A 23105-nucleotide genomic window follows, 5' to 3' on the forward strand; every position below is an offset into this window, starting at 1 on the left:
GAGGGCCGATGGGTCTATACTGCGCTGTAATGTTCTCCAACCCCCCCAGATGCTGCCTGACCTGCTGTGCTTTTCCAGCACCACACTTTCTGACTCCGATCCCCCACTTCTGCATTCCTCACTTTCTCCTAACAGCTCTATGGTCCTCTTTAGACAGGATTCCAGATGTTTATTGAATACAAATTGTACCAGCTGTAATGGCTGGATTTGAAACCCCCCACCCCACCAGGTCTCATGCTAATGGCACTAGTTCATCACCTTTCCTGCCTTTGACATTGGATAACTACAGTCAGCATTTCAATCCACATACACAGAATGATGAAAGAAAGGGAGATAGGTGGAAGGTCCATCTAGTGATCAAGTACTGCAAAGCACCTAAATACAAAGATAACATGATGGGAAACACCTACTATTGGCTTGCCAAACTGACTGAAGAGAAAAATATTTGGATGTGGAGGAGGGTGAAGGTGAAGCATTTACCTCTGTCCTCATTACTTCCTTTTGTGCATTAAATTCACTCACTGCCCCCCTCCAAATTGGTTAATGGAGCACAGTTCCACAGACTCCTCTCACACCACAATGTTAACCTGGCTGATGTTGAATGTTAACTGTCATGTTCTACAGAGGTTTAGAAAGAGTTTGTTTGAAATAATGAACCTTATAGCGGAGTTGAGCATTATCTAAGCACGATCACACTTGGACATTCCTCATTGCCTGTGTGCAGGGTTAAACTTACCCAGTGAGTCGAATGCAGTGAGAGAGGGCCTAGGTCTATCACCTGTTAAAACTACTGCAACATTCTATAGATTCACCAAGCTTTCTGGTTCTTCTCTAGATTTTGGAGAGCTGAAACCAGGAAGGGTCTGAAGTGGACAAAACAAATTCCAACCTTACAGATTAGGCCATAATATTGGCAGGACAGTATCCTCAACTCTTCTCACACAGCTTAATGAGCTAGAGATAAGCAAGGGCTAGAGGCTGAAGAACATCAGCAAGTTTAATACAGGTGCAACTTCAGAGGAAAAAACCTTACTAAAATTGGCTCTAATTAGTAATGCAAGAAGTGGAAAAGCTGGTTTTCCATTTAAAAAAGCCACAAAAGCTGATGCTTTAATCTAACTTGTGATGGTCAGATAGTGTTAGGAAAATTATTCCCAGCGGCAATGGCTGATGCACAGAGCTGCTCAGGAAGGAGTTGGTAAAACTCCTCCTGAAGATCACAATCTGGTAGAGTGCCCATCTCCCACTGTACTGGGGAAAACATTTACTCCATTAAACCCAGGCCTGTACTTGGCCTTATACCCACACCATATCCTATTTGCTGTGGGGGTGGAACTGACAGACAGGAATTAACTAGTGATCTGGATCAAGACATCCTCTGACAGCAAGTCTCAGCACTGACCTGTATACACAGTTTGACCCAGTAGTCGACAAACCAATCCAACAATAAGCAGTTTATTTACAGTTGGTACATTCCATGATCAAGCCCAGGACAGTGAGCTACTTCTACAAGCTTCAGATTCTATAGATCTCATTCATAGAATAAAAAAGACGACTTGCTCCCTGCAGTCAGTTCAGTCACTCTCCCCCAGGGTGAGCCTGTCAAACAGGTACTCTCCCAGGCCATTCTCAGGGGCTCCCAGTCTCTTCAGGTTGGTGATGTGATCTCCCAGCTTCTTGATCATCTTCACTTGCTCATCCAAGTAGTGCCTCTCCAGGAAGTCACACAGCTGGAAGGGAAAGAGAAAATCTGATTATGTCAAGATCAAATATACTCTTCTCCACCAAGACTGGTATTCCCCCCAAAATGGAGAGTGGACAATTGAGGAAGTGGAGGCTAGGACAAGTGCAACATTTAAAAGGCATTTGGATGAATTGCTGCAAAAGGAAGGGTTGGGAGGGATATGGGCTGGGTGCTGGCAGGTGGTAGTAGATTGGGTTAGGATATCTGGACAGGTTGGACCAAAGAGTTTGTTTCCATGCTGTACATCTCTAGGACTCGACAGTTAAGGGATATCACAGATTGCTTAACAGCCTTGAGAAAGTGCTCAGATCATGATTACAACAGAAGCTTGGTCTACTCCCAGACTAGACTCACTAGAGTTTAGATACAATCTCAGAGGCTAAAGGTCCAAGTGTCTTATCCATTTAACCTAAGAGCCCAGACATAAATACATCAGGAACTCACATGAGGGTCCATGTGGCCAGAGGAGAGTTTGTGCAGATCCAGCAGACTCTGGTTCACATCCTTCTCCATCTGCAGAGCTCTCTGCATTGCCTCCAGACCATTGCCCCACTCATCCTGCTCTGGCTTCTGGGAGGAAGCAAAAAACATGGTGGTCACTTTCTTACAAGTAGTGTCCAATCCAATAAAAGGTGGTCACAAGGAGGAAGGAGGGCTTAACAAGGCACAGGTATAAACAAATTGGGTTAAACAACTTCAAATCCATATTAAGTGAAGTTATTTCTAACCAAGTAGAATAGAAACAAAATTAATCTAACCTTGACATCCTGCAGGAGGACTCGGCCTCCACGTTTATTCTGGAATGCCATCAGTTTCTCAGCGTGTTCCCGTTCCTCATGGGATTGCTCCTTGAAGAACTCAGCAAAGTGACGCAGGGCAACATCATCCCGGTCAAAGTAACAGAACTGGAGGAGGAGAGAAATCAAGTGTCACTTAAAGCTCCTAAAGCAATGAGAGATCTTCAATTAATAGACAATTTATAACAGCACACAACTTCATTCCCTTCTAAAGCAGTTACCTAGATTCAGCTCTTGTTATTCAGCCGAATTTCATTGAAGCTAAACATCCCATACCAAGATAAACCTGAATTCCTGTCAGGTTATGTCGTACATCCTGCTTTCAATGAATTGAACCAAAGTGCCCTCCTCACAGTGGAGGAGATTTTTCAGAACAGGGTAGATCTCTCCAGTATCTGGCCCATCATGGAGAGAGACTGTCTGACATGGTCAGGTTTACAGCCAGATACTCTTTCAAACATTACCACTGACTGGACTGCATCAGGGAAAGAAAAAAAGTACTTCAACTGATTCCAGAATCAAGCAGTTGAGATACTGTCAGTCAAATTCCATTGACCAAGTTATATACACATTTTCCATTCCACTAATGAAAACAGTGATCATTGCTGTGAATGAAGTCTCAACATCAGAAGGTTGAGAGCTTAACATCCAAAAGGGAGGGAACAATACTAAGGAGGATCTGCCAGACTACAGCAGTGACACTAGAGGGTGACCTTCTGGCAATAAGTAGGGCCATGGTTTGATACAAAAACCCAAGTATAATTCAGCAACATTCAGATACACCTCTGGGGTAGGTAGTACGAGAACCTAGGCCTCTTGGTTCAGAGGTAGGGACACTACCACTGTACCACAAGAAGCTTACACTATACCCTAATAACCATAGAGAGCAGCTACTGTACAACTTGTTCACTCAAAAGTTATTCCATGTTTAAAATCACCAGAACATTGCACAATCCATTTTACCAATACATTAAAATCAACAAAAGTCCAACTCTTCAGGTGTCAGTCTCAAGTCCACAAGCCTCACCATGGAGAGATAAACATAGGAGGAATAGAGCTCCAGGTTGATCTGCTTGTTAACAGCATCCTCACAGTCCTTGTGGTAGTTCTGACACACTTGGGAGGCCATCTTCACTATTCCTACTCACTCTCACCTAGACAACTCTCAAACTGAACCTCTCTCCCATTAATTGTTGTATTTATCTTCCTGGGACACCCTGCACTCAACCAGGGCGTGGCAGCACCAATGAAGATTGACAATCCCTGACAGCCGCTCAGGAATTTCCAATCAATCCAGGCACCAATGAACACAACAGGGAGGACTGTGAGGGAGGAGCAGAGACCCAGAGCCAATCAGAGATCTGGAAGATGGATCGGTTGAAGAGATGAAACTTAATGATATCATTACTTATGGAGTAATAGATTCTGTGCGCACTCCAAACTAACTGGATGCTTACAGTTGGATGTGACTGAATGACAAATGAAGTCTCTTATGCTTGGAAACACGATATTAACTTTCACTCCACCTTTTCTAAACATTTGAATGTGTTCCGCAAATTAAATGCGAAGTATTTATTTTTGTTGGTTTGAAAAGGGACCAAATTTCAAATGTTCATTCATTAAAGGGACATGGGCATCGCGAGCTTGTCCAACATTTATTGCCTGTCCCTGGTTGCCCTTCTGAAGGTGATGGTGAACTGCCTTCTTGAACCGAAGCAGTCAATTGACTTAGCTACACCCACAGGACTGTTAGGGAGGGGGATCCAGGATATTGACCCAGTGACACTGAAGAAAAACCAATGTATTTCCAAGTCAGGATGGTGAGTGACTTGGAGGGAACTTCCTTATATATGGTATCGGTCGTGTGTTTGGAAGGTGCAGACTCAGGTCCGGGAGAGAATTACTCTCGTACATCTCGTGGATAGTACACACAGCTGCCACTGAGTGTCAGTGGAAGGGGGAGTGAATATTTGTGGATGTGGTGCCAATCAAATGGGCTGCTTTGTCCTGGATGGTGTTGAGCATCTTGTATGTTGCTGGAGGTGTACTCATTCAGGTAAGTAGGGAGTATTGCATCTCACTCCTGAGTTGTGTTTTGAAGGTGGGAGACAGGCTATTGGGAGTCAGCGATTAGTTACTTGATGCAGGATCCCTAGCCTCACTGAATTTATCTGAACAGTCCCGTTCATATTCTGGTCAATGGTAATTCCAGGATATTGATAGTTGGGGATTCAGTCATGGTAATGTTATTGAATGTCATGGCGTAATGGTTAGATTCTCCTTTGGTGGAGGTGACCGTTGCCTGGTACTTGTGTGGCTTAAATATAAATTGTCAATTGTCAGCCTGAACCTGGATATTGTCCAAGCCTTGCTGTATATGGACATGAACCACTTCACTTTATGAGCAATTATAAGCTACTGTGTAAAAGCAGTTGAGAAATAAAACCAGAGCATTCTGGAGAGTCGACATGGGGTCTGGCAGAATCTGTGGGAGGAAGGATAGAGTTAATGTTGAGACCATAGACTGTATCAAAATGTGACTTAAATTATTAACTCTGTTTCTCTCTCCAGTGAGGATGGTAGCTCTGCTGAGATTCTTCAACAATTTCTGCTGTGATTCCAGATTTCCATTTTCTGTGGGATTTTGATTATTTTTTAATCGAATTGGTTCAATTCCAGGGTGAGGTGGAGATGTGTTCCCTTTGATTAACCTCAGTGTTAGATAGGCCTGACAGAGTGGCTCTGATTCACAACTGGAGACACCAATAACATCTCACTGAGAAGCCTCTTGTGAAAGATGCCTGTGGGCACAGTTCATGAGTCTGACCAGAAACTGTATTCATGTATTTACACTCGTTCTGGTCAAAAAGGATCCAAAACGTATTGATATCCAGTGGTCACAAAGACCTTATCCAAATGAATGGACATCACTTGGTCACTCAATGATCACCAGAGACTTTGAAAAATGACTTTGGGTACTGGCTCTGGGGGTAACTATTGACTGATCCTTTATCTAAGATTACATTGAATTTCGTATCCCTAATGTATTCAGGAGCAGGGATCGGGTTAAATTCAAAACAGAATCAAGATGGTGAAAAACAAACTCCTACAGATGATTTTCTTCACAATGACAGAGATGAAATAGGACTGTAAATATCTTTGTGAGTTACAAGGACATTAATATCGCATTTCATTGGCGTTCCCATCAAATTCCTAACATACTGTCCTATGGGATGTGGGTAATGGCCACGTGAACATTTACCCCATCCCTAGATCCAATCATATTGCTGTCGGTGAGTCTGGAGTCCCGTGTAGGCCAGCTCAGGTAAGGACAGCAGATTTCTTTCTCTGAAGAGCATTTGTGCACCAGGTCGGGATTCTCCCTGACAATGGACAACAGCTTCATGGTCACAGAAGGTGGTGCTGGAAAAGCACAGCAGGTCAGGCAGCATCCGAGGAGCAGGGGAATTGATGTTTGGGGTATGAGGATGAAAGGCTGATACCCGAAACGTCGACTCCAGGGCTGATGGGCCTATACTGCGCTGTAATGTTCTCCTGCTCCTCAGATGCTGCCTGACCTGCTGTGCTTTACCAGCACCACATGTTTTGACTCTGATCCCCAGCATCTACATTCCTCACTTTTTCCTAACAGCTTCATGGTCTTCTTCAGACGGGATTCCAGATTTTTACTGAATACAAATTCCACCAGCTGCAATGGCTGGAAATGAACACAGACCCCGCCCGGGTCTCATGCCAATGTCACTAGGTCATCACCTTCACTGCCTTAGACAGCGGCTAACTGCCGTCAGCATCTCCAGCCACGTATACAGGATGGTGAAAGAAATGGGGATAAGTGTAAGGTGGAAGGTACATCTGGCGATGAAGTACTGCAAAGCACCTAAATACAAAAGTAACATCATGGGAAACACCTACTATTGGTTTGCCAAACTGACTGAAGAGAAAAATATTTGGATATGGAGGAGGGTGAAGGTGAAGCATTTACTTCAGTCCACGTTGAATTCACAATGCCCCGTCTAAACTGATTAATGGAGCACAGTTCCACAGACTCCACTCCTGCCAATAACTTAACCTGACTGCTGTTGGGGAGTACCTGTCTAGGTTATAGAGAGGCTTAGAAAGAGCAGGAGTTTATTTCAAATAGTGAACATTCTGGCTGTGTTCAGCATTGTCCAAGCAGCCACTCTTGCAGGTTCTCACTGTTTCGGGTTAATGTTCCCCATTGAGTCTAATGCAGTAATTGTGGATTGGAGAGTGGGCTGAGGTCTATCACACGTTAAGACTACTGTGACATTCCACAGATTCACCAAGTTTACAGATTACCTAAAGTGGGAAAGCTCTAAAGTAGATAAAAAGTTCCAACATTGCAGCTCAGATCATAATATTAACAGGCCAATATCCTCAACACTTCAAGCACAGTGTAATGAGCGAGAGAGATAAACTTCCAAGAAAACCAGCAAGTTTAAACAGTTGTGATTTCAGAGAGAACTTACTGTGAAACTTGCTCTAATTGAGGATGCAAGGAGCAGGGGAAGTTGGTTGTGGATTTGAAAAACCAAAACACCTGAGGTTGTAATCTCACTGGTGATGGTTGGATAGTATTAGCAAATATATTGCTGGTGGCACTGGTCCTTGTACTTATCTACTCAGGAAGAAGTTTGTAAAACATCTCTTGATGATCAGAATTTGATAGTACGAGTCTCCCACTGTAGTGGAGAAAACATGTACTCGAGAAAACATGTACTCCATAAACTCAGCTCTGTACTTGGTCTTATACCCACACCACATATTTGGTGTCAGATGAAGTAATTTGGACTGGATCAAGAGATCCTCTGATAGCAAGTCACAGCTTAGACCTGTATACACAGTTTGACCGACGAGTCAGCAAAAACCAATCCAACAATGAGCAGTTTATTTACAGTTAGTACATTCCATAATCAAGCCGAGGACAGTGAGCTACTTCTACAGCCTCAGATTCTATAGATCTCCTCCATAGAATACAATGAAGACTTGCTCCCTGAAGTCAGTTCAGTCACTCTCCCCCAGGGTGAGCCTGTCAAACAGGTACTCTCCCAGGCCATTCTCAGGGGCTCCCAGTCTCTTCAGGTTGGTGATGTGATCTCCCAGCTTCTTGATCATCTTCACTTGCTCATCCAAGTAGTGCCTCTCCAGGAAGTCACACAGCTGGAAGGCAAAGAGGAAATCTGATTATGTCAAGATCAGCTTGACTTTTCTCCAAGAATGATATTCCCCTCAATATGGAGGGTGGACAGTTAAGTGATGTGACAGATTGCTGAAGATCCTTGAGAAAGTGCTCAGATCTGGGCTACACCAGAAGCGTGGTCCACTCCCATACTGCACTCACCACCATTTACATAGAGATCAGAGGCAAAATGGACCAAAATGTCTTATCCATTTAACCCAAGAGCCCTGACATAAATACATCAGGAACTCACATGAGGGTCAGTGTGGCCAGAGGAGAGTTTGTGCAGATCCAGCAGACTCTGGTTCACATCCTTCTCCATCTGCAGAGCTCTCTGCATTGCCTCCAGACCATTGCCCCACTCATCCTGCTCTGGCTTCTGGAGGAAGCAAAAAATATAGTGGTCATTTTCTTACAAGTGGTGTCCAATCCAATAAAAGGTGGTCACAAGAAAGAAGAGGTCTTAACAAGGCACAACTACAAACCAATTGGGTTAAGCCACTTCAAATCCATATTAAGCAAAGTTGTTTCTAACAGAATAGAAAAGCTAATAAACCCAACCTTGACATCCTGCAGGAGGACTCTGCCTCCACGTTTATTCTGGAATGCCATCAGTTTCTCAGCATGTTCCCATTCCTCATGGGACTGCTCCTTGAAGAACTCAGCAAAGTGACGCAGGGCAACATTATCCCGGTCAAATAAGACGACTGGAGGGAAAAAAAAGCGTAAAACAAGCCTAATCACATTTAAAATCATAATAGGTAATTATGTTTCAGAAGTTAAAATGCCAAAAAAGTTAAGATTTTGTTATTTAAAAGCTTGATGGGCAGGTAGCTCTTAGACAAGCAAAAATGTTGAAAGATTAATTTTAAAATTGAAACTGTTAGAATATACCACCCCTTGCCCTCAGGATAAGGGATTTCTTGCCACTCCATTTCTGTGGAGTGTGGAACTGACTCCAAGAGAACAGGCATCAAGGAGACAGTTTACTGTCAGAAACTGACCAATGTTTCTTTCTGTAGTGGACCTTGTTCCTGACTACACATTCTAGTATCCAAGAAAAAAAATACATTAGACCCACATTGTCTTGAGCTGAAGATAGCAATAACCATTAGTGAGGACACATACAACATTGCACCAGCTATGGTCACCTAATAATAACCACTGTATAAAGTTACTGGCCAGTTAACCTTGTTGTGTGGTTGTTTAGTTACATAGGAAGTAGCTGATCTAGTCCAGCATTAAACCCCCACAGAAGACAGCTGCTGCACAGAGCAGGCATTGCTCAATATTAACTTCAACCAGAAATCCTTCACTACTCAAAATGGTATCCCTCCCAGTAATAGAGTATGGCATAAAGCAATTTCATTAAACTGGAGAAACTCCAACTTCTTCAAACACGGAGACAAGGAGAACCAGCCTCACCCTGGAGAGGTAAACATAGGAGGAACAGAGCTCCAAGTTGATCTGCTTGTTAACAGCATCCTCACAGTCCTTGTGGTAGTTCTGACACACTTGGGAGACCATCATCACTAATACCACACACTATCACCTAAACAACTGTAGAACTAAACTTCCCTCCCACAAGCTCTTCTATTTATCCTTCTGGGACAGCCTGCACCCAACAGGAAGTGGCAGCACCAATGATGATCGATGATCCCCAATAGCCTATCAGGAATCACCATGCATATAAGCATCAATGAACAAAGGAGGAGGGGTTTGGTGACGTGCCATCACCCAGAGCCAATCAGAGATTTGGGAATCAATCTTGAGGTCATTGCTTTTAGATTAATAGATCCTGAACAAGCTCCTAACTTTCTGTATGGATAGATAAGAATGAATTTGAACAATCTGACCTAAACTGGGTCTTCTGCTTTATGATACAGTTTCTCTGAGGTTTCACACAATGACATCTGGTTCCGTTACAGATGGGATCAGTTCTGGATGAAGTGATGAGATGTGCTCCCTTGGATTAACTTTTGTTTCAGGTGCACCAGACAGAGTGACTGATTCACATCTGGGACCGTTGGTTATGAGACAGGCTGGTGCCTCTGGGCAGAGATACCACCAACAGACACAATCGATGCACACTAACAGAAAATGTATCTGGGTGTTGACACCTGTTCTGGTCAAAAAGGATCTGAGATACAATGAATATTCAGTGGGGGCTTTGTCCAACTGATTGACATCACATGGCCACTCAATGGACACCCAGGTAGCCACTGTCGACTCTGATGATAGGCTGCTTTCAAGGACAGCAGGTAAGAGGCAAGTCAGATGGACTGGTGGCAAGTATTTCAAAGGGAATGGAGTATAAAATGAGGAGCATCTTGCTATAACTGCACAAGGCTCTAGTCAGACCACAGGAGAAAGTGAGGTCTGCAGATGCTGGAAAAATGCAGCAGGCCAGGCAGCATCTGAGGAGCAGATGAATAGATGTTTTGGGCAAAATCCCAAAAAGGCTTATGAAGGCCTCGATGAAGCCTGATTGAAGGGCTCATGGTCGAAACGTTGATTCTCCTTCTTCTCGGATGCTGCCTGAGCTGCTGTGCTTTTCCAGCACCACACTGTTGACTCGAGCCAGACCACAATTGGAGTACTGGGAACAGGTTTGACCCCTGATCTAAAGAAGGGTTGGAGGCAGTCCAGAGAAGGTTCACTCGGCTGATCCTATGGAAGGACTCTCTCATGAAGAGCAGTTGAGTGGGTCAGAATAATGAGAAAAGACATTACCTGTAACATGTGTTTCTTCGGGAGGTTGACAGGGTGGATGCAGAGAGGTTGGTTCCCCTTGTGAGAGTGACCAGCACCAGAGAGCGTCATCTCAGAGTAAGACATCACCCGTTGAAGACAGATAAGGAGAAATTTCTCCCAATTCCTTCTGAATCTATGGAATTCTTTCTTGCAGAGGGCTGTTAAGGATGGGTTGGGATAGGTTTTTAAGTTTGTAATGATCACAGTTTATGGAGACAACCAAGGATATAGAGATGAGGATTATCTTTTTTTTTATTTCAAAAATATACTTTATTCATAAATGATTTGATGGTCTGTACATTGGATCATGCCATACATATGTCCATATTTACAAACACAGATTCGACTTTATCCTTGTCCTTTACAATCCTGTGCATTTTTCAATCTTGTACATATACATATATTTGGCTGAGGCATCAGCAGAGCCCAAAAAAAAACGTCTGTATGGGCCCCCTGTTCTTCTTTAGGCAGGCCGATCTTACACGGTGGTCTTTACCCACCGCGCCTTGGCGGCAGCTGCCCCAAGCTTCAGCGCGTCCCTCAATACGTAGTCTTGGACCTTGGAATGTGCCAGTCTGCAACACTCAGTCTGGGTCAACTCATTCAGCTGGAAGATCAACAGGTTTCGGACCGCCCAGAGAGCGTCCTTCACCGAGTTGATGATCCTCCAGGCGCAGTTGATGTTCGTCTTGGTGTGAGTCCCGGGGAACAGGCCGTAGAGCACGGAGTCCCGCGTCACGGCGCTGCTCGGGACGAACCTCGACAAGCACCACTGCATTCCTCTCCAGACTTCCTCTGCATAGGCACATTCCAGAAGGAGGTGTGTGACAGTCTCATCCCCCCCGCAGCCTCCAAAGGTATAGCATCTTGTCTATACCACCCAGTTCTCAACTAATCTATTCCCATTTGTAATAGATGTCACCATACTTATCCTATCCATGTATTTATTGGAGTGTTTAAAATGAGAGTTGTCTCCCCTCCACTATCTCTCAGCAGTCCATTCCAGAGACTGCACCCTCAGCCCTCTACATCTCTCCCTCTAACCTTATGCCCTGTCATTTTAGCCTCCCCTACTGAGGGGGCAAAAACTCCCTCCATTTCACTCCTACAGAACACTGGAGGGGTTGCTTGTCTTCTGCCAAATGCAGAAACTGCTAACAGGGTCAACACTGGAAAAGCAATGAACACATTTGAAATTTGCACATCAATGCTCCAAAAGACAGACTGGACATAAAGCAAGCAGTTCTATGGAGAGCATGCCCAGTGAAATGGGAACAGCAGTGGGACTGGTCTAAGTGAGGACTTGCTGGGAAGCGAGTGTTGCCAAGCTCCCTCAAAAACCCTACATGGAATGAATCTGATCATTTGTGCCATGACTAAGTTTATGGTTAGCCCTCCTGTTTGGAGAGGAGGAGATTTATAAACATAGTGTCAGTGCTTCACAACATGTCTCAGCCAATGGCTAATATTCCACCCTCCGAAGAGAATTAACCCAAACTGGATTGAAGCCATCTGAAGAGCAAGCTCTCAGGATAAACTGATCCTATTTATTGTGGTAATGGGTTTTCCACAACAGGTTACATCTCATCATACCTCTTCACAACTGACAGACATTCGTCCAAACAAGTCAACAAAAGAGTACAATATTGAGCAGTTTATTTACACTTGGCATATTTCACTGGAGGGCAGGTCACTTCTTAAGTAACCTTACTCTGCACACATCTCCCATTAATACCAAAAGTTACACAGCTTGTTCACTGCAATCAGTTCAGTCACTCTCCCCCAGGGTGAGCCTGTCAAACAGGTACTCTCCCAGGCCATTCTCAGGGGCTCCCAGTCTCTTCAGGTTGGTGATGTGATCTCCCAGCTTCTTGATCATCTTCACTTGCTCATCCAAGTAGTGCCTCTCCAGGAAGTCACACAGCTTCAAGGGAAAGAGGGGAACTGATTAGGTCAAGATCAAATGCACCTTCCCATCCCACCCCCAAGAAGAAAAATATTCCCATTAATACAGGAGTGTGGACAGTTAAGTGATGTCCCAAACTGCTGAAGAGCCTCAAAAGAGTTCAGATCTTGGCAACACCAGAAGCTTGGTCCACTCCCATACAACACCCTCCACGAGAAGGAGAGAGTGTGAGAGCAGGAATGGGATTGATTTTTGATTTGTCATTCCATTTATTTAAGTGAGAAGCAAAATGTTAAAAATATCAAGAACTCACATGAGGGTCCATGTGGCTAGAGGAGAGTTTGTGCAGATCCAGCAGACTCTGGTTCACATCCTTCTCCATCTGCAGAGCTCTCTGCATTGCCTCCAGACCATTGCCCCACTCATCCTGCTCTGGCTTCTGGAGGGGAGAGAAAAGTAGGGGCTTCACATTCTTCACTAAATTTAGAGAACTGTGGTATCAGTGTTACCATAAAGACCATAGATGCTGATATGAAGCATTTTAATCAGAATTACTGTCCATCTACAATAAACACCAAACCTTGACATCCTGCAGGAGGACTCGGCCTCCACTTTTATTCTGGAATTCCATCAGTTTCTCAGCGTGTTCCCGTTCCTCATGGGACTGCTCCTTGAAGAACTCAGCAAAGTGACGCAGGGCAACATCATCCCGGTCAAAGTAAGAGGACTGGGGGAAGGAGAGAAAAATCAAGTGTCATCTCAAGCTCCAAAAGCAATTCAAGATTTTCAATTGAAATAGTTTTCAAATAGTCAGGCAATTTGTAACAGCCCTCTAGTTCTGGACTCCGACCCCAGGGAAAAGACTTTGCCTGTTTATCCTGTCCATGCCCCTCAATTTTGTAAACTTCTATAAGGTCACCCCTCAGCCTCCGATGCTCCAGGGAAAACAGCCCCAGCCTGTTCAGCCTCTCCCTATAGCTGAAATCCTCCAACCCTGGCAACATCCTTGTAAATCTTTTCTGAACCCTTTCAAGTTTCACATCATCTTTCCCGATAGGAAGGAGACCAGAATTGCACACAATATTCCAACAGTGGCCTAACCCATGTCCTGTATAGCCACAACATGACCTTCCAACTCCTGTACTCTGACCAATAAATGAAAGGAGACCAAATGCCTTCTTCACTATCCTAGTTACCTGCAACTCACTTTCAAGGAGCTATGAACCTGCACTCCAAGGTCTCTGTTCAGCAACACTCCCCAGGACCTTACCATTAAGTGGCTAAGTCCTGCTGAGATTTGCTTTCCCAAAATGCAGCACCACATTTATCTGAATTAAACTCCATCTGCCACTTAGCAGCCCATTTGATCCAGATCCTGTCGTAGTCTGAGGTAACCCTCTTTGCTGTCCACTACACCTCCAATTTTCAAGTCATCTGCAAACTTACTAACCATACCTCTTATGTGCTCATCCAAATTATTTATACAAACGGAAAATAGTGGACCCAGCACCAATCCTTGTGGCACACCACTGGTCACAGGTCTCCAGTTTGAAAAACAACCCTCCACCACCCTCTGTCTTCTATCTGTGAGCCAGTTCAGTATCCAAATGGCTACTTCTCCCTGTACCCCATGAGATCTAAGCTAGATTCAGCTCTGGTTCTTCAGCTGAGCTTCGTTGAAGCTAAACATTAGGTTTCATGCTAAGAATTTAGGTTTAGCTTGTGTCTGATTATGTAATACATCCTGCTTTCAATGGATTGAACCAAAGTGCCCTACTCTCCTTAGTAAAGGAGATTTTCCATAACAGGGTCGATCTCTCTAGTATCTGGCCCATCATTGAGAGAGACTGTCTGACATGGTAGGGTTTACTGCCAGATACTATTTCAAACATTACCACTGACTGGACTGCATCAGGGAAAGAAAAAAAGTACTTCAACTGATTCCAGAATCAAGCAGTTGAGATACTGTCAGTCAAATTCCATTGACCAAGTTATATACACATTTTCCATTCCACTAATGAAAACAGTGATCATTGCTGTGAATGAAGTCTCAACATCAGAAGGTTGAGAGCTTAACATTCAAAAGGGAGGGAACAATACTAAGGAGGATCTGCCAGACTACAGCAGTGACACTAGAGGGTGACTGTCTGGCAATAAGTAGGTCCATGCTTTGATACAAAAAACTCAAGTATAATTCAGCAACATTCAGATACACCTCTGGAGTTGGTAGTGCTAGAACCTAGGTCTCTAGGTTCAGAGGCAGGGACACTACCACAAAAAAACCCACACTACACCCTAAATAACCGTGGAGAGCAGCTACTGTAGGAGTTGTTCAGTCAAAAGTCATTATATGTTTAAAATCACCAGAACATGGATTTAGTAAAGGGAGGTCATGCCTGACAAACCTGTTGGAATTTTTTGAAGAGGTAACAAGTAGGTTAGACCAGGGAAACCCAGTGGATGTAGTCTATCTGGACTTTCAAAAGGTCTTTGATAAGGTGCCACACGGGAGGCTGCTGAGCAAGGTGAGGGCCCATGGTGTTCGAGGTGAGCTGCTGGGATGGATTGAGGATTGGCTATCTAACAGAAGGCAGAGAGTTGGGATAAAAGGTTCTTTTTCAGAATGGCAGCCGGTGACGAGCGGTGTCCCGCAGGGTTCGGTGCTGGGGCCACAGCTGTTCGCATTATATATTAATGATTTGGATGAGGGAACCGGGGGCATTCTAGCGAAGTTTGCCGATGATACGAAGTTAGGTGGACAGGCAGGTAGTACTGAGGAAGTGGGGAGGCTACAGAAGGATCTAGACAGGTTGGGAGAGTGGTCCAGGAAATGGCTGATGGAATTTAACGTGAGCAAGTGCGAGGTCTTGCACTTTGGCAAAAAGAATAAAAGCATGGACTACTTTCTAAATGGTGAGAAACTTAATAAAGCCAAAGCACAAAGGGATCTGGGAGTGCTAGTCGAGGATTCTCTAAAGGTAAACATGCAGGTTGAGTCTGTGATTAAGAAAGCGAATGCAATGTTATCTCTTATCTCAAGAGGGTTGGAATATAAAAGCAGAGATGTACTACTAAGACTTTATAAAGCTCTGGTTAGGCCCCATTTGGAGTACTGTGTCCAGTTTTGGTCCCCACACCTCAGGAAGGACATACTGGCACTGGAACGTGTCCAGCGGAGATTCACACGGATGATCCCTGGAATGACAGGTCTAGCATATGAGGAACGGCTGAGGATACTGGGATTGTATTCGTTGGAGTTTAGAAGATTAAGGGGAGATCTAATAGAGACGTACAAAATAATACATGGCTTTGAAAAGGTGGATGCTGGAAAATTGTTTCTGTTAGGCGAGGAGACTAGGACCCGTGGACACAGCCTTAGAATTAGAGGGGGTCATTTCAGAACGGAAATGCGGAGACATTTCTTCAGCCAGAGAGTGGTGGGCCTGTGGAATTCATTGCCACGGAGTGCAGTAGAAGCCGGGACGCTAAATGTCTTCAAGGCCGAGATTGATAGGTTCTTGTTGTCTAGAGGAATTAAGGGCTACGGGGAGAACGCTGGCAAGTGGAGCTGAAATGCGCATCAGCCATGATTGAATGGCGGAGTGGACTCGAATGGGCCGAATGGCCTTACTTCCACTCCTATGTCTTATGGTCTTATAACATTGCACAATCCATTTGACCAATACATTAAATCAACAAAAGTCCAACTCTTCAGGTTTCAGTCTCAAGTCCACAAGCCTCACCATGGAGAGATAAACATAGGAGGAATAGAGCTCCAGGTTGATCTGCTTGTTAACAGCATCCTCACAGTCCTTGTGGTAGTTCTGACACACTTGGGAGGCCACCTTCACCATTCCTACTCACTATCACTAAAACTAATCTTCCTCCCCTCACCCAGTTGTTGTATTTATCCTCCTGGGACACCCTGCACTCAACCAGGGCGTGGCAGCACCAATGAAGATTGACAATCCCTGACAGCCACTCAGGAATTTCCAATCAATCCAGGCACCAATGAACACAACAGGGAGGACTGTGAGGGAGGAGCAGAGACCCAGAACCAATCAGAGATCTGGAAAATAGACAGGTTTGAGAGATGAAATTTAATGATATCATTGCTCTTGGAGTAATAGATTCTGTGCAAACTCCAAATGAGCTGGATGTGATTGAATGACAAATGAAGTCTCTTGTCGTTGGAAACACGATATTAACCTTCTCTCCACTTTTACTAAACATTTGAATGTGTCCCAGAATTTGACCAGACAAATTAAATGCTAAGTATTTATTTTTGTTGGCTTCAAAATGGACCAAATTTCAAATGTTCATTCATTAAAGGGACACGGGCATCGCGAGCTTGTCCAACATTTATTGCCTGTCCCTGGTTGCCCTTCTGAAGGTGATGGTGAACTGCCTTCTTGAACCGAAGCAGTCAATTGACTTAGCTCAACCCACAGGACTGTTAGAGAGGGGGATCCAGGATTTTGACCCAGTGACACTGAAGAAACGTCAATGTATTTCCAAGTCAGGATGGTGAGTGACTTGGAGGGAACTTCCTTGTCCTTATATATGGTATCGGTCGTGTGTTTGGAAGGTGCAGACTCAGGACCCTGAAAGAATTACTCTCGTACATCTCGTGGATAGTACACACAGCTGCCACTGAGTGTCAGTGGAAGGGGGAGTGAATATTTGTGGATATGGTGCTAATCAAGTGTGCTGCTTTGTCCTGGATGGTATTGAGTTTCCTGTTTGTTGTTGGAGGTGTATTCATTCAGGTAAGTAGGGAATATTGCATCTCTTGCTGCAGGATCCCTCGCCTCACTGAATTGACATGACCAGTCCCGTTCATATTCTGTTCAATGGTAATCTCCGGATATTGATCATGGAGGATTGAGTCACAGTAATGTCGTTGAATGTCATGGGGTAATGGTTAGATTCTCCCTCGGAGAGTCTCCATGGGACTGGCAGAATCTGTGGAAGGAAGCATAGAGTTAATGTTGAGTCCAAAGACTGAGTCAAAATGTGACTCAAATGATTAACTCTGTTTCTCTCTCCAAAGAGGCCAGCAGCTCTGCTGAGATTCTTCAGCAATTTCTGCTGTGGTTCCAGATTTCCATGTTCTGCAGGATTTTGCTTTTTGTTTTATCGAAGTGGTTGAAGACCAAGGTGAGGTGGAGATTTGTTCCCCTTGGTTAAATGCAGTGTTAGATAGGCCTGACAGAGTGGCTTTGATTCACATCTGGAGCCACCAATAACATCTCACTGAGACACCTCTGTGGGCTCAGTTGATGTGTCTGACCAGAAAGTGTGTTCATGTATTTATTCTGGTCAAAAACAATCCAAAACGTATTGATATCCAGCGGTCACAAAGACCTTATCCAAATGGATAGACATCACATGGTCACTCAATGATCAACAGAGATTTTGTAAAATGCCTTTGGGTACTGGCTCTAGGGGTAACTATTGACTGATCCTTTATCTAAAATAATGTTGAATTTAGTATCCCCAATTTAGTAGGGAGCAGTGTTGGGGATAGATTCAAAACAAAATCAAGGTGGTGAAAAACAAACTCCTACACATGATTTTCTTCACAATGACAGTTGAAATAGGACTGTAAATATCTTTGAGAGTTACAAGGATATTGCTATTTCGTTTCATTGCCATTCCCACCAAAATCCTAATATTCTATTCTATGGTATGTGGGTAATGGCCAGGCCAGCATTTACCCCATCCCTCGAGCCAATCATATTGCTGTAGGTAAGTCTGGAGTCCCGTGTAGGCCAGCTCAGGTAAGGACAGCAGATTTCTTTCCCTGAAGAACATTTGTGTACCAGGTCGGGATTCTCCCTGACAATGGAGAACAGCTTCATGGTCACATAAGGTGGTGCTAGAAAAACACAGCAGGTCAGGCAGCATTCGAGGAGCTGGGGAATTGATGTTTGGGGTATGAGCCCTCCATCAGGATGAAAGGCTGATTCACAAAGCTTTCTGGTTCCTCTCTAGATTTTGGAGAGCTGAACCCAGGAAGGGTCTGAAGTGGACAAAACACATTCCAACCTTACAGATTTGACCATAATATTGGCAGGACAGTATCCTCAACACTTTTAGCACAGCTGAATGAACTACCTAGATAAGCAAAGGCTAGAGGCTTAAGAAAAAAACATCAGCAAGTTTAATACAGTGTAACTTCAGAGGAAAATACCTACTGAAATTTGCTCTAATTAGTAATGCAAGGAGTGGAAAAGCTGTTTTCGGATTTGAAAACCACAACAGCTGATGCTTTAATCTAACTGGTGATGGGTGGATAGTGTTAGGAAAGTTATTCCTAGCGGCAATGGCCGATGCACAGAGCTGCTCAGGAAGACGTTGGTAAAACTCCTCTTGAGGATCACAATCTGGTAGAGTGCCCATCTCCCACTGTCCTGGGGAAACATTTACTCCATTAAACCCAGGCCTGTACTTGGCCTTATACCCACACCACATCCTATTTGCTGTGGGGGTGGAACTTACATAGAGACAGGGATTAACTAGTGATCCGGATCAAGACATCCTCTGACAGCAAGTCTCAGCACTGACCTGTATACACAGTTTGACCCAGTAGTCAACAAACCAATCCAACAATGAGCAGTTTATTTACAGTTGGTAAATTCCATGATCATGCCCAGGACAGTGAGCTACTTCTACAAGCTTCAGTTTCTATAGATCTCATTCATAGAATAAAAAAGACAACTTGCTCCCTGCAGTCAGTTCAGTCACTCTCCCCCAGGGTGAGCCTGTCAAACAGGTACTCTCCCAGGCCATTCTCAGGGGCTCCCAGTCTCTTCAGGTTGGTGATGTGATCTCCCAGCTTCTTGATCATCTTCACTTGCTCATCCAAGTAGTGCCTCTCCAGGAAGTCACACAGCTGAAACAGAAAGAGGAAATCTGATTATGTCAAGATCAAATATACTCTTCTCCACCAAGACTGGTATTCCCCCCAATATGGAGTGGACAATTGAGGAAGTGAGGAGGGTACAATTGCAACATTTAAAAGGCATTTCAATTAATTTATGAAAAAAAGGGAAGGGTTTGGAGGGATATGGGCTGGGTGCTGGCAGGTGGGACTAGATTAGGTTGAACCAAAGGGTCTGTTTCCATGCTGTACCTCATTGATTCTGACAGTTAAGGGATGTCACAGATTGCTTATCCTCGAGAAAGTGCTCAGATCAGGACTACACCAGAAGCTTGGTCTACTCCCAGATTAGACTCACTACAGTTTAGATACAAACTCAGAGGCTAAAGGGCCAAGTGTCTTATCCATTTAAGACAAGAGCCCAGACAAATACATCAGGAACTCACATGAGGGTCCGTGTGGCCAGAGGAGAGTTTGTGCAGATCCAGCAGACTCTGGTTCACATCCTTCTCCATCTGCAGAGCTCTCTGCATTGCCTCCAGACCATTGCCCCACTCATCCTGCTCTGGCTTCTGGGAGGAAGCAAAAAAACAGTGGTCACTTTCTTACAAGTGGTGTCCAATCCAGTAAAAGGTGGTTACAAGGAGGACGGAGGGCTTAACAATACACAGGTATAAACCAATTGGGTTAAACCACTTCAAATCCATGTTAAGTGAAGTTATTTCTAACCAAGTAGAATAGAAACTAAATTAATCCAACCTTGACATCCTGCAGGAGGACTCGGCCTCCACGTTTATTCTGGAATGCCATCAGTTTCTCAGCGTGTTCCCGTTCCTCATGGGACTGCTCCTTGAAGAACTCAGCAAAGTGATGCAGGGCAACATCATCCCGGTCAAAGTAAGAGGACTGGGGGAGGAGAGAAATCAAGTGTCACTTAAAGCTCAAAGAGCAATTAGAGATTCTCAATTAATAGTCAATTGATAACAGCATAAAACTTCATTCCCTGCTAAAGCAGTGAGCTAGATTCAGCTCTTGCTATTCAGTCCAATTTCATGGAAGCTAAACATCCCATACCAAACTAAACCTGAAATCTTATGTCAGGTTATGTAGTACATCCTGCTTTCACTGAATTGAACCAAAGTGCCCTCCTCACAGTGGAGGAGATTTTCCATAACAGGGTCGATCGCTCCAGTATCTGGCCCATCATGGAGAGAGACTGTCTGACATGGTAGGGTTTACTGCCAGATACTATTTCAAACATGACCAGTGGCTGGACTGCATCAGGGAAAGGAACAAAGGTCCTCCAATTGATTCCAGAACAAGCAGTTGAGATACTGTCAAATACCATTGACCAAGTTATATACACCATTTTCCATTCCACTAATGAAAAACAGTGATCATTGCTGTGAATGAAGTCTCAACATCAGAAGGTTGAGAGCTTAACATTCCAAAGGGAGGGAACAATACTAAGGAGGATCTGCCAGACTACAGCAGTGACACTAGAGGGTGACCATCTGGCAATAAGTAGGGCCATGGTATGATACAAAAAAACCCAATTATAATTCAGCAACATTCAGATACACTTCTGGAGTAGATAGTACTACAACCTAGGCCTCTTGGTTCAGAGGTAGGGACAGTACCAGTCTACCACAAGAAGCTCACACTACACCTTAAATAACCATAGAGAGGAGCTGCTGTCAGAGTTGTTCACTCAAAGGGCATTCCATGTTTGAAATCACCAGAACATCACACAATCCATTTTACCAATACATTAAATGAACAAAAGTCCAACTCTTCAGGTTGAAGAGTCAAGCCCACAAGCCTCACCATGGAGAGGTAAACATAGGAGGAATAGAGCTCCAGGTTGATCTGCTTGTTAACAGCATCCTCACAGTCCTTGTGGTAGTTCTGACACACTTGGGAGGCCATCTTCACTATTCCTACTCACTCTCAAACTGAACCTCTCACCCACTAGTTGTTGTATTTATCTTCCTGGGACACCCTGCACTCAACCAGGGTGTGGCAGCACCAATGAAGATTGACAATCCCTGACAGCCGCTCAGGAATTTCCAATCAATCCAGGCACCAATGAACACAACAGGGAGGACAGTGAGGGAGGAGCTGAGACCTAGAGCCAATCAGAAATCTGGAAGATAGAGTGGTTTGAGAGATGAAACTTCATGATATCATTGCTCTTGGAGTAATACATTCTGTGCAAACTCCAAATGAGCTGGATGTAACTGAATGACAAATGAAGTCTCTGCTGATTGGAAACACGATATTAATCTTCTCTCCACCTTTTCTAAACATTTGAATGTGTTCCTGCAAATTAAATGCTACGTATTTATTTTTGTTGGCTTCAAATTGGACCAAATTTCAAATGTTCATTCATTAATGGGTCATGGGCATCGCAAGCTTGTCCAACATTTATTGCCTGTCCCTGGTTGCCCTTCTGAAGGTGATGGTGAACTGCCTTCTTGAACCGAAGCAGTCAATTGACTTAGCTACACCCACAGGACCTTTAGGGAGGGGGCTGCAGGATTTTGACCCAGTGACACTGAAGAAACGCCAATGTATTTCCAAGTCAGGATGGTGAGTGACTTGGAGGGAACTTCCTTGTCCTTATATATGGTATCGGTCGTGTGTTTGGAAGGTGCAGACTCAGGTCGGGGAGAGAATTACTCTCATACATCTCGTGCATAGTACACACAGCTGCCACTGAGTGTCAGTGGAAGGGGGAGTGAATATTTGTGGATGTGGTGCCAATCAAGAGGGCTGCTTTGTCCTGGATGGTGTTGAGCTTCTTGTATGTTGTTGGAGGTGTACTCATTCAGGTAAGTAGGGAGTATTCTATCTCACTCCTGAGTTGTGTTTTGAAGGTGGGAGACAGGCTATTGGGAGTCAGCGATTAGTTACTTGCTGCAGGATCCCTAGCCTCACTGAATTTATCTGAACAGTCCCGTTCATATTCTGTTCAATGGTAATCCCAGGATATTGATAGTGGGGATTCAATCACGGTAATATTATTGAATGTCATGGGGTAATGGTTAGATTCTCCTTTGGTGGAGGTGACCATTGCCTGGTACTTGTGTGGCTCAAATATAAATTGTCAATTGTCAGCCTGAACCTGGATATTGTCCAAGCCTTGCTGTATGTGGACATGGACCACTTCACTTTATGAGAAATTATAAGCTACGATGTAAAAGCAGTTGAGAAATAAAACCAGAACATGCTGAAGAGTCTACATGGGGTCTGGCAGAATCTGTGGGTGGAAGGATAGAGTTAATGTTGAGTCCAAAGACTGAGTCAAAAGGTGACGTAAATTATTAACTCTGTTTCTCTCTCCAGTGAGGATGGCAGCTCTGCTGAGATTCTTCAACAATTTCTGCTGTGGTTCCAGATTTCGATTTTCTGTGGGATTTTGATTTTTTTTTAATCGAATTGGTTCAATTCCAAGGTGAGGTGGAGATGTGTTCCCTTTGATTAACCTCTGTGTTAGATAGGCCTGACAGAGTGGCTCTGATTCACATCTGGAGACACCAATAACATCTCACTGAGAAGCCTCTTGTGAAAGATGCCTGTGGGCACAGTTGATGTGTCTGACCAGAAACTGTATTCATGTATTTACGCTCGTTCTGGTCAAAAAGGATCCAAAACATATTGATATCCAGCGGTCACAAAGACCTTATCCAAATGGATGGACATCACATGGTCACTCAATGATCACCAGAGACTTTGAAAAAAGCCTTTGGGTACTGGCTCTGGGGGTAACTATTGACTGATCCTTTATCTAACAT

At 44.1% G+C, this 23105-nt stretch overlaps 4 protein-coding genes across 4 annotated transcripts; all 4 read right to left on the minus strand.

Moving 5' to 3' along the window:
- Positions 1-1568: 1568 nt before the first annotated feature.
- Positions 1569-3670, minus strand: LOC140488981 (ferritin heavy chain A-like). Its single transcript, XM_072588210.1, has 4 exons — positions 3569-3670; positions 2503-2649; positions 2189-2314; positions 1569-1730 (listed from the first exon to the last, which is right to left on the minus strand). Exons 1-4 carry the CDS (start codon positions 3668-3670, stop codon positions 1575-1577), a joined length of 531 nt encoding a protein of 176 aa, XP_072444311.1. The 3' UTR covers positions 1569-1574.
- A 3917-nt stretch (positions 3671-7587) lies between these two features.
- Positions 7588-9292, minus strand: LOC140489089 (ferritin, higher subunit-like). Its single transcript, XM_072588329.1, has 4 exons — positions 9184-9292; positions 8324-8466; positions 8016-8141; positions 7588-7743 (listed from the first exon to the last, which is right to left on the minus strand). The coding sequence occupies exons 1-4, from the start codon at positions 9290-9292 to the stop codon at positions 7588-7590; spliced, it is 534 nt and encodes a 177-aa protein (XP_072444430.1).
- A 2992-nt stretch (positions 9293-12284) lies between these two features.
- On the minus strand, positions 12285-16276 carry LOC140489090 (ferritin heavy chain A-like). The gene is made up of 4 exons (XM_072588330.1): positions 16166-16276; positions 13003-13149; positions 12736-12861; positions 12285-12440 (listed from the first exon to the last, which is right to left on the minus strand). The coding sequence occupies exons 1-4, from the start codon at positions 16274-16276 to the stop codon at positions 12285-12287; spliced, it is 540 nt and encodes a 179-aa protein (XP_072444431.1).
- A 2882-nt stretch (positions 16277-19158) lies between these two features.
- LOC140488982 (ferritin heavy chain A-like) lies at positions 19159-21237 on the minus strand. Its single transcript, XM_072588211.1, has 4 exons — positions 21136-21237; positions 20068-20214; positions 19755-19880; positions 19159-19320 (listed from the first exon to the last, which is right to left on the minus strand). Exons 1-4 carry the CDS (start codon positions 21235-21237, stop codon positions 19165-19167), a joined length of 531 nt encoding a protein of 176 aa, XP_072444312.1. The 3' UTR covers positions 19159-19164.
- Positions 21238-23105: the final 1868 nt, after the last annotated feature.

This window comes from Chiloscyllium punctatum, chromosome 18 (assembly GCF_047496795.1).
Source record: "Chiloscyllium punctatum isolate Juve2018m chromosome 18, sChiPun1.3, whole genome shotgun sequence".
Taxonomy (NCBI): Eukaryota; Metazoa; Chordata; class Chondrichthyes; order Orectolobiformes; family Hemiscylliidae; genus Chiloscyllium; species Chiloscyllium punctatum.

Excerpts from the sequence above, each read along its gene's own strand:
- LOC140488981 (XM_072588210.1), bottom strand. The coding sequence starts at position 3,670 with ATGGCCTCCCAAGTGTGTCAGAACTACCACAAGGACTGTGAGGATGCT. Across the intron at positions 2,650-3,568 it reads CCTATGTTTATCTCTCCATG|TTCTGTTACTTTGACCGGGA; the intron begins GTGAGGCTTGTG and ends CTCCTCCTCCAG. Across the intron at positions 1,731-2,188 it reads CTGGCCACATGGACCCTCAT|CTGTGTGACTTCCTGGAGAG; the intron begins GTGAGTTCCTGA and ends TTTCCCTTCCAG.
- LOC140489089 (XM_072588329.1), bottom strand. The coding sequence starts at position 9,292 with ATGATGGTCTCCCAAGTGTGTCAGAACTACCACAAGGACTGTGAGGAT. Across the intron at positions 8,467-9,183 it reads TGTTTACCTCTCCAGGGTGA|TCTTATTTGACCGGGATAAT; the intron begins GGCTGGTTCTCC and ends TCCCTCCAGTCG. Across the intron at positions 8,142-8,323 it reads TCCTCCTGCAGGATGTCAAG|AAGCCAGAGCAGGATGAGTG; the intron begins GTTGGGTTTATT and ends TGCTTCCTCCAG.
- LOC140489090 (XM_072588330.1), bottom strand. The coding sequence starts at position 16,276 with ATGGTGAAGGTGGCCTCCCAAGTGTGTCAGAACTACCACAAGGACTGT. Across the intron at positions 13,150-16,165 it reads CCTATGTTTATCTCTCCATG|TCCTCTTACTTTGACCGGGA; the intron begins GTGAGGCTTGTG and ends TCCTTCCCCCAG. Across the intron at positions 12,441-12,735 it reads CTAGCCACATGGACCCTCAT|CTGTGTGACTTCCTGGAGAG; the intron begins GTGAGTTCTTGA and ends TTTCCCTTGAAG.
- LOC140488982 (XM_072588211.1), bottom strand. The coding sequence starts at position 21,237 with ATGGCCTCCCAAGTGTGTCAGAACTACCACAAGGACTGTGAGGATGCT. Across the intron at positions 20,215-21,135 it reads CCTATGTTTACCTCTCCATG|TCCTCTTACTTTGACCGGGA; the intron begins GTGAGGCTTGTG and ends CTCCTCCCCCAG. Across the intron at positions 19,321-19,754 it reads CTGGCCACACGGACCCTCAT|CTGTGTGACTTCCTGGAGAG; the intron begins GTGAGTTCCTGA and ends TTTCTGTTTCAG.